General features: G+C 39.3%; 3 protein-coding genes across 3 annotated transcripts; all 3 read right to left on the bottom strand.

The window, feature by feature from the left end:
• Positions 1 to 511: 511 nt before the first annotated feature.
• LOC111339821 (uncharacterized) lies at positions 512 to 1,440 on the bottom strand. The gene has a single exon (XM_022946542.2). It carries the CDS (start codon positions 1,437 to 1,439, stop codon positions 618 to 620), a length of 822 nt encoding a protein of 273 aa, XP_022802277.2. The 5' UTR covers position 1,440; the 3' UTR covers positions 512 to 617.
• Positions 1,441 to 1,523: 83 nt separating this feature from the next.
• Positions 1,524 to 2,360, bottom strand: LOC148728354 (uncharacterized). Its single transcript, XM_088724944.1, has one exon. It carries the CDS (start codon positions 2,358 to 2,360, stop codon positions 1,524 to 1,526), a length of 837 nt encoding a protein of 278 aa, XP_088581070.1.
• A 5,008-nt stretch (positions 2,361 to 7,368) lies between these two features.
• Positions 7,369 to 8,414, bottom strand: LOC111326499 (uncharacterized). The gene is made up of 2 exons (XM_022930511.2): positions 8,007 to 8,414; positions 7,369 to 7,587 (listed from the first exon to the last, which is right to left on the bottom strand). The coding sequence occupies exons 1-2, from the start codon at positions 8,162 to 8,164 to the stop codon at positions 7,425 to 7,427; spliced, it is 321 nt and encodes a 106-aa protein (XP_022786246.2). The 5' UTR covers positions 8,165 to 8,414; the 3' UTR covers positions 7,369 to 7,424.
• Between the last annotated feature and the right edge of the window lie 5,272 nt (positions 8,415 to 13,686).

Raw genomic sequence — 13,686 nt, 5'->3', positions numbered from 1 at the left:
AAATAAGACAATGGCATTCTTTCGAGTTGTTGTTCTTTTTGTCCTGCCGCGCGCTTTTGAGGGAATCAAGTGAAAAAGTTGCTTTGGTAACTTTTAATTCAGTTACTCTTAACTACTGAATTTCATTTTCAAAAAAGCCGTTTTCATAGTTACTTTGATTTAGCGCGAAGCGCCGAACTAATTGAAGTTACTTCAATTTAGTGCGCGTGACGCGACGAATAAGACAATGGCATTCTTTCGAGTTTTTCTTTGTCGTGCCATGCGCTTTTGAAGGAATCATAAGAAAAAGTTGCTTTGGTAGTGTTTTATTCAGTTATTCTTTACTACTGAAGGTTTTCGTTTTTATAACGGCGTACCTGTTTGTTAAGTTGCTTTGATTTAGCGTGCGCGGCGCGATAAAAAAGCAGTTTTCCCAAATGCTTCCATGCAACGCTTTTTAAAATAATGATGCCTGCTGTTATTTTTGTCGTGCCACCCGCTTTGGAATAATGCTAAACAATGTTTTGCAAAATGTGTTGCCAGTTCTAATTTTATTACAACTTTAAAAAACGACGTTTACACAAAGCCATTATTTATCTAACTTGATGTAGAAATTGAAATAAATTACAATTATCAGTCTATGGCGCTGGGGCCACAAGATCTTCCGTTCCGTGTTTACAAAATTGCCTTATTTCTCTGTACAAATAATTTTTTCTGTCATTGCTTAAGCCTTCTGGGTTTATCTTGGCAGGAAGACTGGGTGGTGGGACAATTGTTGGATCTTTCAGCAACATGAATGACAGTTCAGCAGTAGATCTGTTTTCTTTGCAGTAGATTCTTCCAGGTTCATCCTTTGAGAAGCGAAAATGATGGTACTTCTTAATGTTTGGAAGTTTATTGAAGTAACCACCAAGAAACGATGCCCAGTCATAGACTGGCACAATGACTGTGTTGTCATGAGTTCCCACTAACTGGGCTTTGTTTACTCCGGTGGAATTGGACTCAACCATTGCAGCAAGCTCATAAATTGAAGAAATAAAGTTCACCTTGTAAGCCTTCTTAATGATACCAAAGCCGCGATCAGGTGCAAATTTGGTGTGTCCAGCAATAAGGAAAGAGTACGTAATGCGCTGGTGAAGTTCATTTATAACTCTCCAAGCCAAGTACCACAAAAAGAAGTTATTTTTGTTCTGCCCAGAACAATTGTCCGCATGTAGATGGACGTTAGTTTCTCCGAGACCGTGGTTTGCGAAATAATGATGAACGTAGCTTATTGTTGAATTTGCTCCTTTTCCAACGCTGACTGCCTCGTCAATCAGGTAATTGACTTGCCTCGGAATGGCTTCGCATATTACACCGAAAATTCCACATTTACGGGGCGTTTTGAAATAAATGGGGCCGGGCTGCATTGGGTTACTTGGTATATGTATCTGTTGTGCATAATCAAAAGAGTAATGCATTGTTCCTGTGAATGAGCACGAAGGATGTGTTTCACTTAAATCAATAGTGCCCTCTGCGGCTTCAAAATTGTCTGCCGCTTCCTTTCATGCTTCCTTGTACATGTTCCTTTCTCCTAATGCCAAGTTCAAATGTTCCTGTTGTGCTTGCACACAGTCTGATTTTTCGCGATCGGGAAGATTTGCAGCGCGCAGTAGTTTTGTGGTGTTCTGCTGGCATGTTATGCAGAGGTCCGTCATGGGCTTTGCTACCACAACACTGGGGTAGAATTCCGTCCATAGTTCAACAAACTTAGAATAGCTTACTGCTTGCTTTTCTGATGCTTTGCAAGCGCTTTCGAAGGCGCGCCACACGCCCATCTTTGTTTCGTGGGAAGATAGCAGTTTGATATCTTCATCTTTGTATCCAGGAATCCTTCCAGGCAGCGAAATTGCATTCTCTTCTACGTAGTTTGCAATAAATACTTTAACATCTTCTACAACAGCATGGGGAAGTGCGTTCTGAGGCAGTCTCTTGGTGTTTCCATGAGTTCTTGACGAAAGGCCGTTGTTCTCATAGTGATCTTTAAGCCGTCGAAATCGAGAATAACTTAAACCATACAACATGAGAAACATTTCACGGCAAACAGGCATTGATTGAAACAAGAAGCTGCAACGAGGACTTCTGTTCCTTTTCTCTCCAACGTTCTCGACACGGGTGACCGCCTGAATGTTCGCCAAAATAACCAGGTCTAGTTCTCTAGCAGAGAGTTCGAGGCAGTTGTTTAAATTTACCATGACCGCTTCCTCTGTGAACTGGGATGAACAGCGACCATCGCGTGGACCACGAGAGCATTTGCAGTCTTCTTTTAGGAATTCTTTCATGTTCGTAAACACTTCTCTTTCTCTGTCTGATCGCTCAATATTAATCTCTTCGTTCTCCATCATTGCAGTTTTAACGTATGTAATAAGCTAAGTTAGACTGAATACAATGTTGTCAAGTTTGAGTTGCTATGACGATGGACTGCGCGAATTGGCCTGGGGACGAGTGTTTCATCTGTTCCGTCGTTCGAATCTCATGAATGCATGAATCGACGAAATAATTGTTTCTTTGTTTCTCGATTCCCAAGCAGTGTTTTTATATTACACCAAGAAAAGGGTAGAAGAGAGGATACTTCACAGTTTACCTGCATGCTGATTGATAAGTTAAAGAGGAATGAATTGATTGTGTGAGTCTCCTCGGTTCCGATCGGGACCACGGCTAGTGTTTACATGATTAACCCTTTCGCTGCGGGCCATTTTTTCACCCCTGTGCGGGCCTAAAATTGGGATTTTCGCAAACTTTTTTTTTAAATTAAATTATCATGTTTTTAAACGATTCTTAGCTTCAGAAATCAGTTTTTTTGATAAAAACTAGCTATTATTTACATTATTTATAGATTTTGTCAATAAAAAAGGTCACTTAATAATGATATTCAGTGTGGTAGATATTCTGATATGGTATGATATTCTGTGTGATACGTAGTCGTCATTTTCGCCTTCTTCCGAGCCAGAAGAATCATCCTCGTCTCCTGAATCATCCCAGACTCTTTCCAAAACATCATTGACTGTTAATCTACTCATAACTGGCGGATGAATGAAAGATACACTTGCAAAACGCTCGAAAATACACTCGTGAAAAAACCAAGATGGCAGCTAGCAGACGGCTAGCATCGAAAAAATAACACTGGGCACAAATCATAGGTTTAAAGGTCATATATCTCTCACCAAATGTATTCTTCGTTACCAGGCCCTTAGAAGTCTTGTTATATGCGGTCTAATTGTTTTTACGATGTGCGTAAGTTTTCATATAAAGGCTATACTTGAGGACGTACTGAGTATGTCCTTGTAGCATATGTGTAATCTGAAACAGGACGTACTGAGTACGTCCTTGTAGCAGTGAAAGGGTTAAAATGGGACCTATAGATCAGAAGCGAAACTTCTCCACAAAAACGGTTTCATTTTTCTCTGAGGCCAGTCTCGGAATGATGCAACTTACTCAATGATGGGAGTTTGAATGGTCCAAACGGACCATAACCTTTTAACGTTTTGTCGAAAGCGGTGAACGCACGCGTTTTTTCTTAAACGGATAAGCTAACTGATTAAACGTTTTCTTGAAATGTTTAAACGGATAAGCTAACCAATTAAACGTTTTGAGGAAACGTTTAAACGGATAGGCTAACCGTTTAAACGTTTTGTCAAAAGCGTTAAACGGATGGAATTTTTTTTAAACGGATAAGCTAATCGTTTAAACGTTTTGACCGAAACGTTAAATGGATACTCGATTTTGAAAACGGATGAGATAAGCATTTAAACGTTTTGTATGATCCGTTTAAATGGATGTTAAACGGATACTAAACGGTTATTTCCGTTAAACGGTAAAGCGTTAGTGTACGTTTTCCCATGGAAGGTCACAAATTACTTCAATCGAATTCCTCCTGCTCCTCTGCATATAGATAGTTTGGCAGGTTCACTCTTTCCCATTGAGACATAAAGCATTTTCCAAATTGTACGTCTTCATACTGTCTTATGAGCTCTATCCAAACAGTTGGGGGACCCCATGTCGGAGTCACAGCACACTTATTTAGCTTGTTTGTTTGTAACATAACCCTGGCCGTTTGAGGCGTAAACTTACAGATCCATTCAGCCTTAAGACACTTTAAGACCGCCTCCTGGTTAGCTCAATGGATAGAGCGATGGACTGTTGTGCGGGAGGTCGAGGGTTCAAGCCCCGGCCGGACCAACACTCAAGGTCTTAAAATAATTGAGAAAAATATGCTACCTTTCTATAACATCAAGAAATGGTTAGATATTCTAGTCTTCTCGGATAGGGCTGAATAAATGGATGTCCTGTCTCCTGCAGGGTTAGGGGTAGGAGACGTTAATTTCCCACGGACTAGATTACTGTGTGATAGATGTCCTCCCTTGGGGTGGGATGGGTGGGTTTGTTGGATCTTAAACCTCGTAGGGGACCCATGTCCTATTGTTTCTGCTCCAGTACTTGGTACAAATCCTTAAATAAATGAATATATAAATAGACATTTGAGGATTTTACACATCTCAACTAAACCTGAAATGTGTTCATATTCACTGAGCTGAATGCAATCAGAAATATTAAGGGCTACAAGTTTTACACTGCTTAAGGCACCTCAACATATTTACAGCATCAATGCTGATGAGAACTTTAAAGGAATGCATGCGTGCATTTTATAAAATCTATAGTGGTGATAGATGTATTGAAAGATAAATCAAAAGTCTTTAAATTCGCACATAATCCAAGAGTATTCTCAATGTACAAATTCAGATTATTGTAATGTACACGTTTTTGTGAATGTCTCAATCAGAGATGTTGAAAATGCTTGGCATGCATGCTTCACTATAGTTGACTGAAAACTCTCCTTGCTAAATTCAACATCAGTTTGCAACGTCTTCCAGATTTCACCAGAGCACTATATTACAGAATGAAATTGTTTGCAAACAAGTCCTATCCCCTCACATACTCCTTGACAGTAAGATACTGGTATTTTTGTACTAAGATTTTGGATGGAAGTTCATGCAAAAAAACGCCTGGTACAGAGAATCAGATAAAGTTAAGATTGGCATTAGCTTATCGCCAGCCTAATGACCTAAACTATCTTCTACACTTTCTTTGCTGAAATGACAACCTGACAGAAAAACTTTCGTTTGCCGCCTTTTAGGGTTTTAAAAATGACGTCGATGTGAAATACTGGCTACATTATGATACACCAACTGGAAAAACTGATGCTATTGCTATGCAGTGTGATGTAGACTATTCCGTTTGCAAAGGTGATAAAAAATTTAAAAACAAAGCTAATCGAAAAATGGTCAAAGATTTAAGATGCGGTTCCTTGGAATGAATGCCAATGGATTGGTTAGCGAGAAATGTAATTAATACCAAACAAAAGCTTGGTCTAGGCGTAAAAAAAGCCACCACATAAAAACTACCCCAAAAAGCTGGCAAGAGAGATTGGCTGATGAATTACACAAGCCGATCCGACAAAATTTTAGAAAGAGAAGAGTCAAAGCAAAGAATGTGGATGATGTATGGTGTTCTGATCTAGTTGATATGCAAAAGTTCAGTAGATGGAACAAAGGATACAAATATCTACTAATGGTCTTAGACATTTTAGCAAATATGGCTTGATAGTCCTGCTAAAATGTAAAACGGGCCTAGCTGTAAGAGATGCACTCAAGAGTATATTTGGAGAAGGTCAAAAGCCTAAATTCTTCTGGGTCGATAAAGGACATGAATATTACAACAAAAATGTTGAAGATGTACTAGTTAAAGAGGATGTAAAAATGTATTCTACTGGAAACGAAGAGGAATCATCTGTTTGTGAATGTTGGAATAGAACTATCAAAGATAAAATGTACAAGCAATTCACTATACAAAATAATACAGTCTATTATGATATACTAGACAAGATACTCGATCCATACAATAACATGAAACATAGATCCATTGGTGTGACTCCAGTGGAAGCTAGCCAAAAAAGAATTGTGGTATGGTTTATTTTAATTAATCTATATGGCGATTTACAAGCTAATAATCAGACAGCTAAATTTAAAGTAGGTGACTCAGTAAGGATAAGTAAATATAAGAGAAAAACCTTTGATAAAGGATATACTCCTAATTGCACTGAAAAAGTGTTTATTGTTGATAAAATCCAATACATGGATCCCATTGCTTATAAGATCTGCGATCAAAAAGATGAAGTGATACAAGGTACTTTTTATGAAAAAGAACTCCAACTAGCTAGGCAAAATATCTACTGCATAGAAAAAGTCATAAAGAAGAGCAAAGATAGAGCGTTAGTAAAATGGAAAGGATACCCAGATGAATTCAATAGTTGGGTGTCATTAAAAGATATAGAAAAATTATGATTTAAAAAATAAAATATGTATAAAACATATATGGAAACAAAGAGAGGAAGAGGAAGACCACCAGTTTATAGGACAGAAGAAGAACGAAGAAAATATCACAATGAAAGAATGAAAAGTTACGAATAGTATTGCCCTGATTGCAGCAATGGTAAAAACTACACTCCAAGAAATAAACATACGCATTTAAAGAGCAAAAAGCATTTGCAAAACAAAAACCTCATTGATCTATAGATTTAAATTTTTTTTTTTTTACTTAAAAAAGTGATATCAGTATATTTATATAGTGAGACGAGTCAATGTAATGAAAAAGAACTCCAAAAGCTCATGAAAAAGCAATTAATATCTTTGTTGTTGCAAACACCAAAGCCAATTCCATCTCCTAGAAATAAAAAGAGACCTGTTCCAGCACCTAGGACTAAAAAGGTAGGTAAGATATTAGATAGACCCATTGAAAATTAAGAACCTTTACCTGAACCAAGGTCAAAGAATTGTACAGAGAACAAAATGAATCCCCAGAAGTACAAATGTCGCAGAGTGCATTAGAAAAACTATGCAACATCTTATGAAATCGAAATAAAAAATGATAAAGATCCATTAATACGTCTGCGTCAAGCTAGAAATAGTATTAGTAGCCTATTACGATACCCCAAGCAGCAAGCAGTCAACCCACTTCAAGACGACCTTACAATTGCTCAATATGCAAAAACCCATTGCAAAGTCACAAAAGCCGTTGCAAAAAATAAAGTGACCAAACTTCTGTCACAGGAAGGTTTTCTGCGGGGTACAATTTTCCTTTTTACTTCAAATTTTCCATGCCTGCATTGTACTGTACTCATCAACTTACAATATTTGCATTGTACCTACAACAAGGTGAAGTTTTAAATTTAGTCAAACTAGTGTGCATGTAGAACCTACGCTGTTTCTGGTTCACAGTCCATACATTACCAAACAATAGAACAAGAAACAACCACCCATGAAAATCAATTTGAAAATTGTTGTTTACAAATACTGTATGTTAAATCAGTGTAGAAGAATCATGTCATAGTTTTGATTATGTGTACTATGCTACTCTCTGTCCTGAGCAGCAGCAAAACCTCTGGTATTTTGTGAGTGGTATTTTGTTCTGATATTATGGTAAACACAGGCTGGTAGTGGTCTTCTGTTATCCCAGCCCATGTAGCCACAAAGCCACCTTGTGGTCCATCGGTATGCAACAGCTCTAATGAACCTAGAGTAAAAGCACAATGAAAATTTTATAGGAAGGTGTGTAAGAATGCGCTACATTACTACAGGACCCTGCCTTTCACCTCCCCATGACGCACACATTCAAATAAAAAAATTTTTTTGTTTATGAATGGATAATGAACTACAGAGCATTTCTCAAGCTTACATTTTCCGACAAGCTACTCTGCAAGCAATCTTATTAGTTCCTGTTTAATCTTAGGTCAGTGCATCAGATAAAAGTCCAAGTAAATGCAAAATCTAACTTGGTCAACTTTTATAGATTGAGATGCCTTAATTTACCCTGATTTATCTGAAGCTTAATGTTTTATGTCCAGCAAAGTGATAATGCTAGTTTACACATTGTATGTTTTTATTTGTTTTTATTTATGTTTTTATTTATGTTTTGACTAAAAATGTACTGACTCGTTTTCTGACATTCCACCTCGGCGACGGCAAGTCCCACCATCCTGGTTTCTCAACAAGGGATCCACTTGGAGAAGAACTGCATGGTTCGTAATCGCATCGTAGTCCTCATGTTGTGTGATGCATTTTATCCGTTCAAGGGAACCATCAAAAACCATCTTTGCAGATGAATTTACCTCTCTGCAACATTGAAACTCCAGGGAACCAACTAATGTGCCGGTATTACATTGCTGGCAGCGACACCTGAAGAAGACATTGAATTGCTCGAACCCTCGACCTCCCGCACAACAGTCCAGCGCTCAATCCATTGAGCTAACCGGGAGGCAGTTATGATTTTAAATCTGGGGAATCCCATATAAAAACAAATGGACTGATCATCAGAAATATTTTCCAAGAAAAATACACGTGGTTTAAGCTTTAAATACTTACAATTGAGTTTGGCGTGTTGTTGTTTTAAATGCTTTATTTCTATTAAGGCATTGTCCTTCTCCTTACACAAAGAGGTTATTTGTCTCTGTTGTTGTTCTAATTCCAGTTTTAATTGATTAATTCCTTCAGTGTAGGCTTTTGTTGTTGTAGCACTTTCAAACTCAATGTCCTCAACAGCACTAGTGGAAAGGCTCTCCTCGATGGCACTATTGGTTGTTGTTGAGTCGATGTCCAGATTTCTTTTCAGACGCTCCTTTACTACTGGATCCGTCGTCAGAGAAGGAGCTGGTCACTTTCTTGGTGAAGTACGCCAGCAAATCTTCGAGGAAAAAATTTCTTTACATCTTTTTAAAGATATCTTCCCACCAAATCCTTTCTGGATTTCGTACGGTTCGAAATGGAGTGAACATACTTTCATGTTGTTGTTCAAGTTAAAATTTTTGCCAGGATCTCTTCTCATTTTAGCAAGCCAGTCCTTTTTGAGTGATGCTTCTTTTGGGAAACTAAAGAAACCAACTCTTTCTCCGTTGGGCCCAATAGTTCCTCTTTGAGTACAGTGAGGAACACAACAATATATGTTTGACCGCGAAGCCATATCTGTAAGGTTTGCCGAGTCCTAAAATGCCTCGTTTCAGTGCTTGCCCCATTCTTTGTCCGAGCGGTGGCCATTTTAATGAAATCGGTGTATGGCGTATTGAATAATTAAATGTGTTTCACGCAGTTGGGCACTCGTGGTGGGTATATACATGAGACCTTTTCAATCAAGACTGATCTTGGTCCCACCTGCGCTCGCTTGGAAGACGAAGCCATCTTTAGCGATCTGACTTGAAATTTCAAATGAATGTTGCATAGCTCACATTCAAAGATACTTCACCAAACTCGATACATGATTGGTTTGATATTTCAATGCCATACAGACCAAATTTGGAGGAAATCGGAAGTAATATTATTTCGAGCCAGTGGAAGTTATCATAATTACGACGATGAAGCGGAGGGGTGCTTACTGGAGCACACGATCCTTGCTGAAATTGATTTGGAATCTGGCTTCAGAATCTCATGAGAAATGTAGTGAATTGGTCCTTTGTGTAAGAAACGGCAAATACAGGTTTAAATGGTTCATTGAAAATTACACTGTGCCAGGACGACCAAACTACGTGCTGCTCCGAGAACCCACGAGGTCCTCGCACATGCTTGGACAATGATGCATACAAAGCTGATTGACAGAATCACAATACAGTATTATAAAAAAGTCGCACAACTTGTCACATCTTCCCTTTTTCCTAAGAAATGTTAAATGAAACAACAACAAAAAAAAGTATTAGGGAGTGACAAAGGCTTTGAACCAATGTGGTGGCTTCACTTCCTGTTGCGACTGCCTCAGTCCAATGTGAACTTCAGACAGAGGGCAGTTTCCGGGTGGGACAGTGGCCTTGGGCTCAGGGCTTGTTTCTGCTGAGTGATCTGGAATAATTAGTTCTGGGACATCTTTGGATTCTCCTGCGTTGATAAGCTGCCGTCGATTTCTCCTATACACTGTCTGTCCTACTTGTACCCTATAGCTCCTTGGGCCAGCTGTAGCCGTGCATGTTTCGTAACTCCTTGTTTTCTCACCAGATAGTTTCATTCGCACTGTTTCTCCCAAGCTGATTGGGTCTAAAGGTTTGGCTTGCTTGTTGTAGTAGTGCTGTTTTTGGTATTTGTTTGGTACCTATCAACTTGCGAGTGTCCTCAGTGGGAAAGTTGGGCTGTAACTGTGGGCCTGCTACTTGTAGCAGTGTTTTACAACAGTGATCCATGAGGCGTTGGGCGGGGCTGGTGCCAATTCCTACCGTGGGTGTGTTATGCCAGTCTAAGAGTGCCTGAAACTCTGATGCTTTAGACGCCTTGCACTTTGTTAACAAATTCTTAACTGCCTGAACTGCATTCTCTGCCTTTCCATTAGAGTGAGGATAGGCCAGCGAGGATGTGTTGTGCTCAAACATCCAGGTCCTGGAGAAAACTCAAAACTCGGCGGACGAAAACTGTAGACCATTGTCTGTGACCAGAGTGTCTGGGACTCTAAATCTTGCAAATATGGCTTTCAGTTCCTTGATGATAGCTCGAGAAGTAATGCTGCTCAGGCGGGCCACTTCGATAAAGTTACTGTGGTAGTCGCAATATAGCGAAATTCATTGATCACAAGGCATACAGGTATGCCTAACTTTATTTAACTTATGGTCAAAGAAGGAGACTAGATTTGATATACGTTTACATAAAGATATTATGGTGCATACAACAATGTGTATGCTGATAAAACACAACTTAAAGATACTTCCTGTAATTAAAATTTAGACTTAAAACTAATTCATTATCATCATCATCATCATTATGGTTGTCGTCGTGGTCATCATTATCATCATAAGGAAAGCAGAATATAAAAGAAAATTACCTTCACTATAAAGGTCGGTTTTAGTGCGTATCTTTGTAGTGATATTACTACGTAAGTTCCCCACGTCATGAGTATTTTGATCAGAAGCAAAAACAAGTAAAACTCACGATTAGTTTCATTTTTTAATTCCCACTGGTTAGAAAATTATAAAGTGAGCAGACGCTCACTACACGAACAGTAATAGAAAAGGAATTTAAAACGAAACACTCTCTCTCTGACGCTAAAACACTGAACAACGGGGCCGCTGTTCAGATAACTTTAACTTTGGCCAAGCAGGTCCTGGGAAACGCAAAGAATTGACCAGGACAGAGCTTGGCATTCTCTTGGGGGTCCCCTATTACGAGCGGAGGTAGTGCTTCCTCTTCCTTGCTGTCAACCCATGTAACAAGGATGACATCAATGCCGGGAGGGAGAGTCTGGCCATGAAAGGTCCTCCGACCCGGTTGCAGGTAGCCAACTGCCAAGTACTTGTCGTCCACCCGGTAAAATACTATGGCAAGCCTTTACTACCATCTAACAGTAACACAAGTAGCAAATTTGATTTGAGTTTGTGGCTTGTTTACAGGCTGGTAGTTTCGAAAGAAACTGTTTGGGGCTGCGTCGGTGGGAGTAACGAAATAATTTGGATATATCAACAAAGTTGAAATGGTAAATTAACCACTGTAATGATTACAAAAGATATTTTAGCTCTTTTGTGTGACATTAACCCTTTGGGACCTGAATTAATTTTTGAGTTTACACAAGTTTCTTAGTTGTAATTTTTAAAAAAAATCATAAAAAATTTAATAATAAAGATAAGTCCCTGAAACTTGGTCAAAGTCTTGATTAATAAATGTACAATACAAATTCATACTTATTCGATGATTATGTTTGGTTTGACAGCTGTCAGATGACGTGAAATATGATCTCAACTGTCACAAAACAATGCTTGACTGACTTTGGAAGAAGCACAATTCTTTCTGATTTGAGAGAAAAATTCTGAAATGTTGCTTAAAATAAAGAGTAGTTTATACTGATGATTTTGACTCCTAACTTGGTGTTCTGGTTCATAATGGTTTCTTCTATATGTCGATTTTGTCACGGCATGTGTCACGTCACGCAATCACCTAAATTAATGTTCACTGAATAATAAAAAAAACTTTGTTTCTGAAAGTGTTTTCATGTCTTTAAAGCTAAAAAGTATCTAAAACTGAACTAACTTAATGCCTGTTCTTCACATTGTTGAAATTCAAGGCTGATGGAACACTCTGAAGCAAGGTGCCACACACAGGCCGACGTCACAATCCGGACAAAAGTAGCTGGTCTTCTTCACTATTCCCCGGTCATAGCACACTTTGCATCTTCTTTCCTTTCTCTTGCCACTTTCATTTAAGGGCAAGAAGTCTGGGAAGTGCCTCTCAATGTAGCGAGCAAGCTGGGGCCCTTCATCAGAAGGCCGTCCCCTCTTTCCACGTGAGCAGAAATTGCCAACAAGCTGCTTGGCAAGGTCAATTCGAAATTTCTTCAGGTTTCTTGACGCGCAATGTGGGGATTCCTGATACAGAACAAAACTGTTGAAAATTGCCCTGTCAATTAAATCATAGAAGATCCTACTCCACCATTTCTTCCCTGCAACAGGGATCGTGTAGTAGGACTTCATCTGATCATTTCTGTCGACACCCCCCATATGGGCATTGTAAGATGACACTGTTTCGGGGCAGGGAACCTGCTCAACAGTGCCATCTTTCTTCCTCCTGTTGACTGTTGGCAGGTCATCTGATGGAGCTTTTTGGTTTGTGCCTGCTGCATGCACAGCTTTCTTGTCCATCCATGTCAACGCCAGCATGGGACCTTTCATTCTCCAAATAATGTCCCCTCTTTGCATGCGTTTTATGGCAGCTTTGTCGAACAGTTCTCTTGGAAAGCCTTTGCGACCTGACCTCAGGGTACCACAGCAAAGAATCTTGTTCTGGTACAAATCTTCAATCAACTTTGCTGAGGTAAAGAAATTGTCACAGAATATAATGTACCAATTCCCTTTTATGTGCTGACACAAATTTGAAACTACAGTGTATCCAAGTCCATGTTCAACACCTTGACGTGACTTCCCAGTATATATAGAGAATTCGCACAGGTATCCATTAGAACTGTCAGCCCTGCACCACATTTTTATGCCTCTCTTTATGGGCTTCATTGGCATGTACTGTTTCAACGATGTTTGCCCCTTGTACTTGATCATGGCCTCATCTATTGCCTGCTCTCGATGAGGATTGTAATTCATTCTAAACTTTGTGTTCAGATTCTCCATAAAACTCCTCACCTTGAACAGCTTATCAAAGTTTTCATCGCCACGTTGGGGCATTTGTGAATTGTCACACAAATGAATATTGTAATATATGTCTAAAAATCTGTCCCTGGCCATGACTTTTGAGAAAGCTGGGACTCCTAATACCCAGTCAGTTGACCAGTAATCTCTCAAACTAGGTACCCGGTGAATACTCATGGCAATAAGAAGTCCAAGAAAAGCTTTCAGTTCCTCTAAAGAAACCTCTTTCCATGAATTTGGATCCTTTTGCCTCTGTGTCATTGTCTGGCGGGCATAGCGATTTGTTTCCCTTATGATAATTCCCAGAATGTGGTTATCAATAAACAGCTGGAAAAAATCAAGAACCAAACTACCTCTTGGTAGCGGATTCACTTGTCCTACAGGCTGAGTAAATCCTGGAATATCCACATCACTTGCTTCTCTGCTCCACTCGTACTCATTTACACATGAATTTCTTGGCCTACCTCTAGCAGCACTTGCTTCAGCAGCAGGTGATTCTCGAATGTCAACTGCAGCCA

The sequence above is a fragment of the Stylophora pistillata genome, chromosome 6 (genome assembly GCF_964205215.1).
Source record: "Stylophora pistillata chromosome 6, jaStyPist1.2, whole genome shotgun sequence".
Taxonomy (NCBI): domain Eukaryota; kingdom Metazoa; phylum Cnidaria; class Anthozoa; order Scleractinia; family Pocilloporidae; genus Stylophora; species Stylophora pistillata.
The sequence above is the reverse complement of the archived record's forward strand: the minus strand, read 5'-3'. Positions and strand labels throughout refer to the sequence as shown.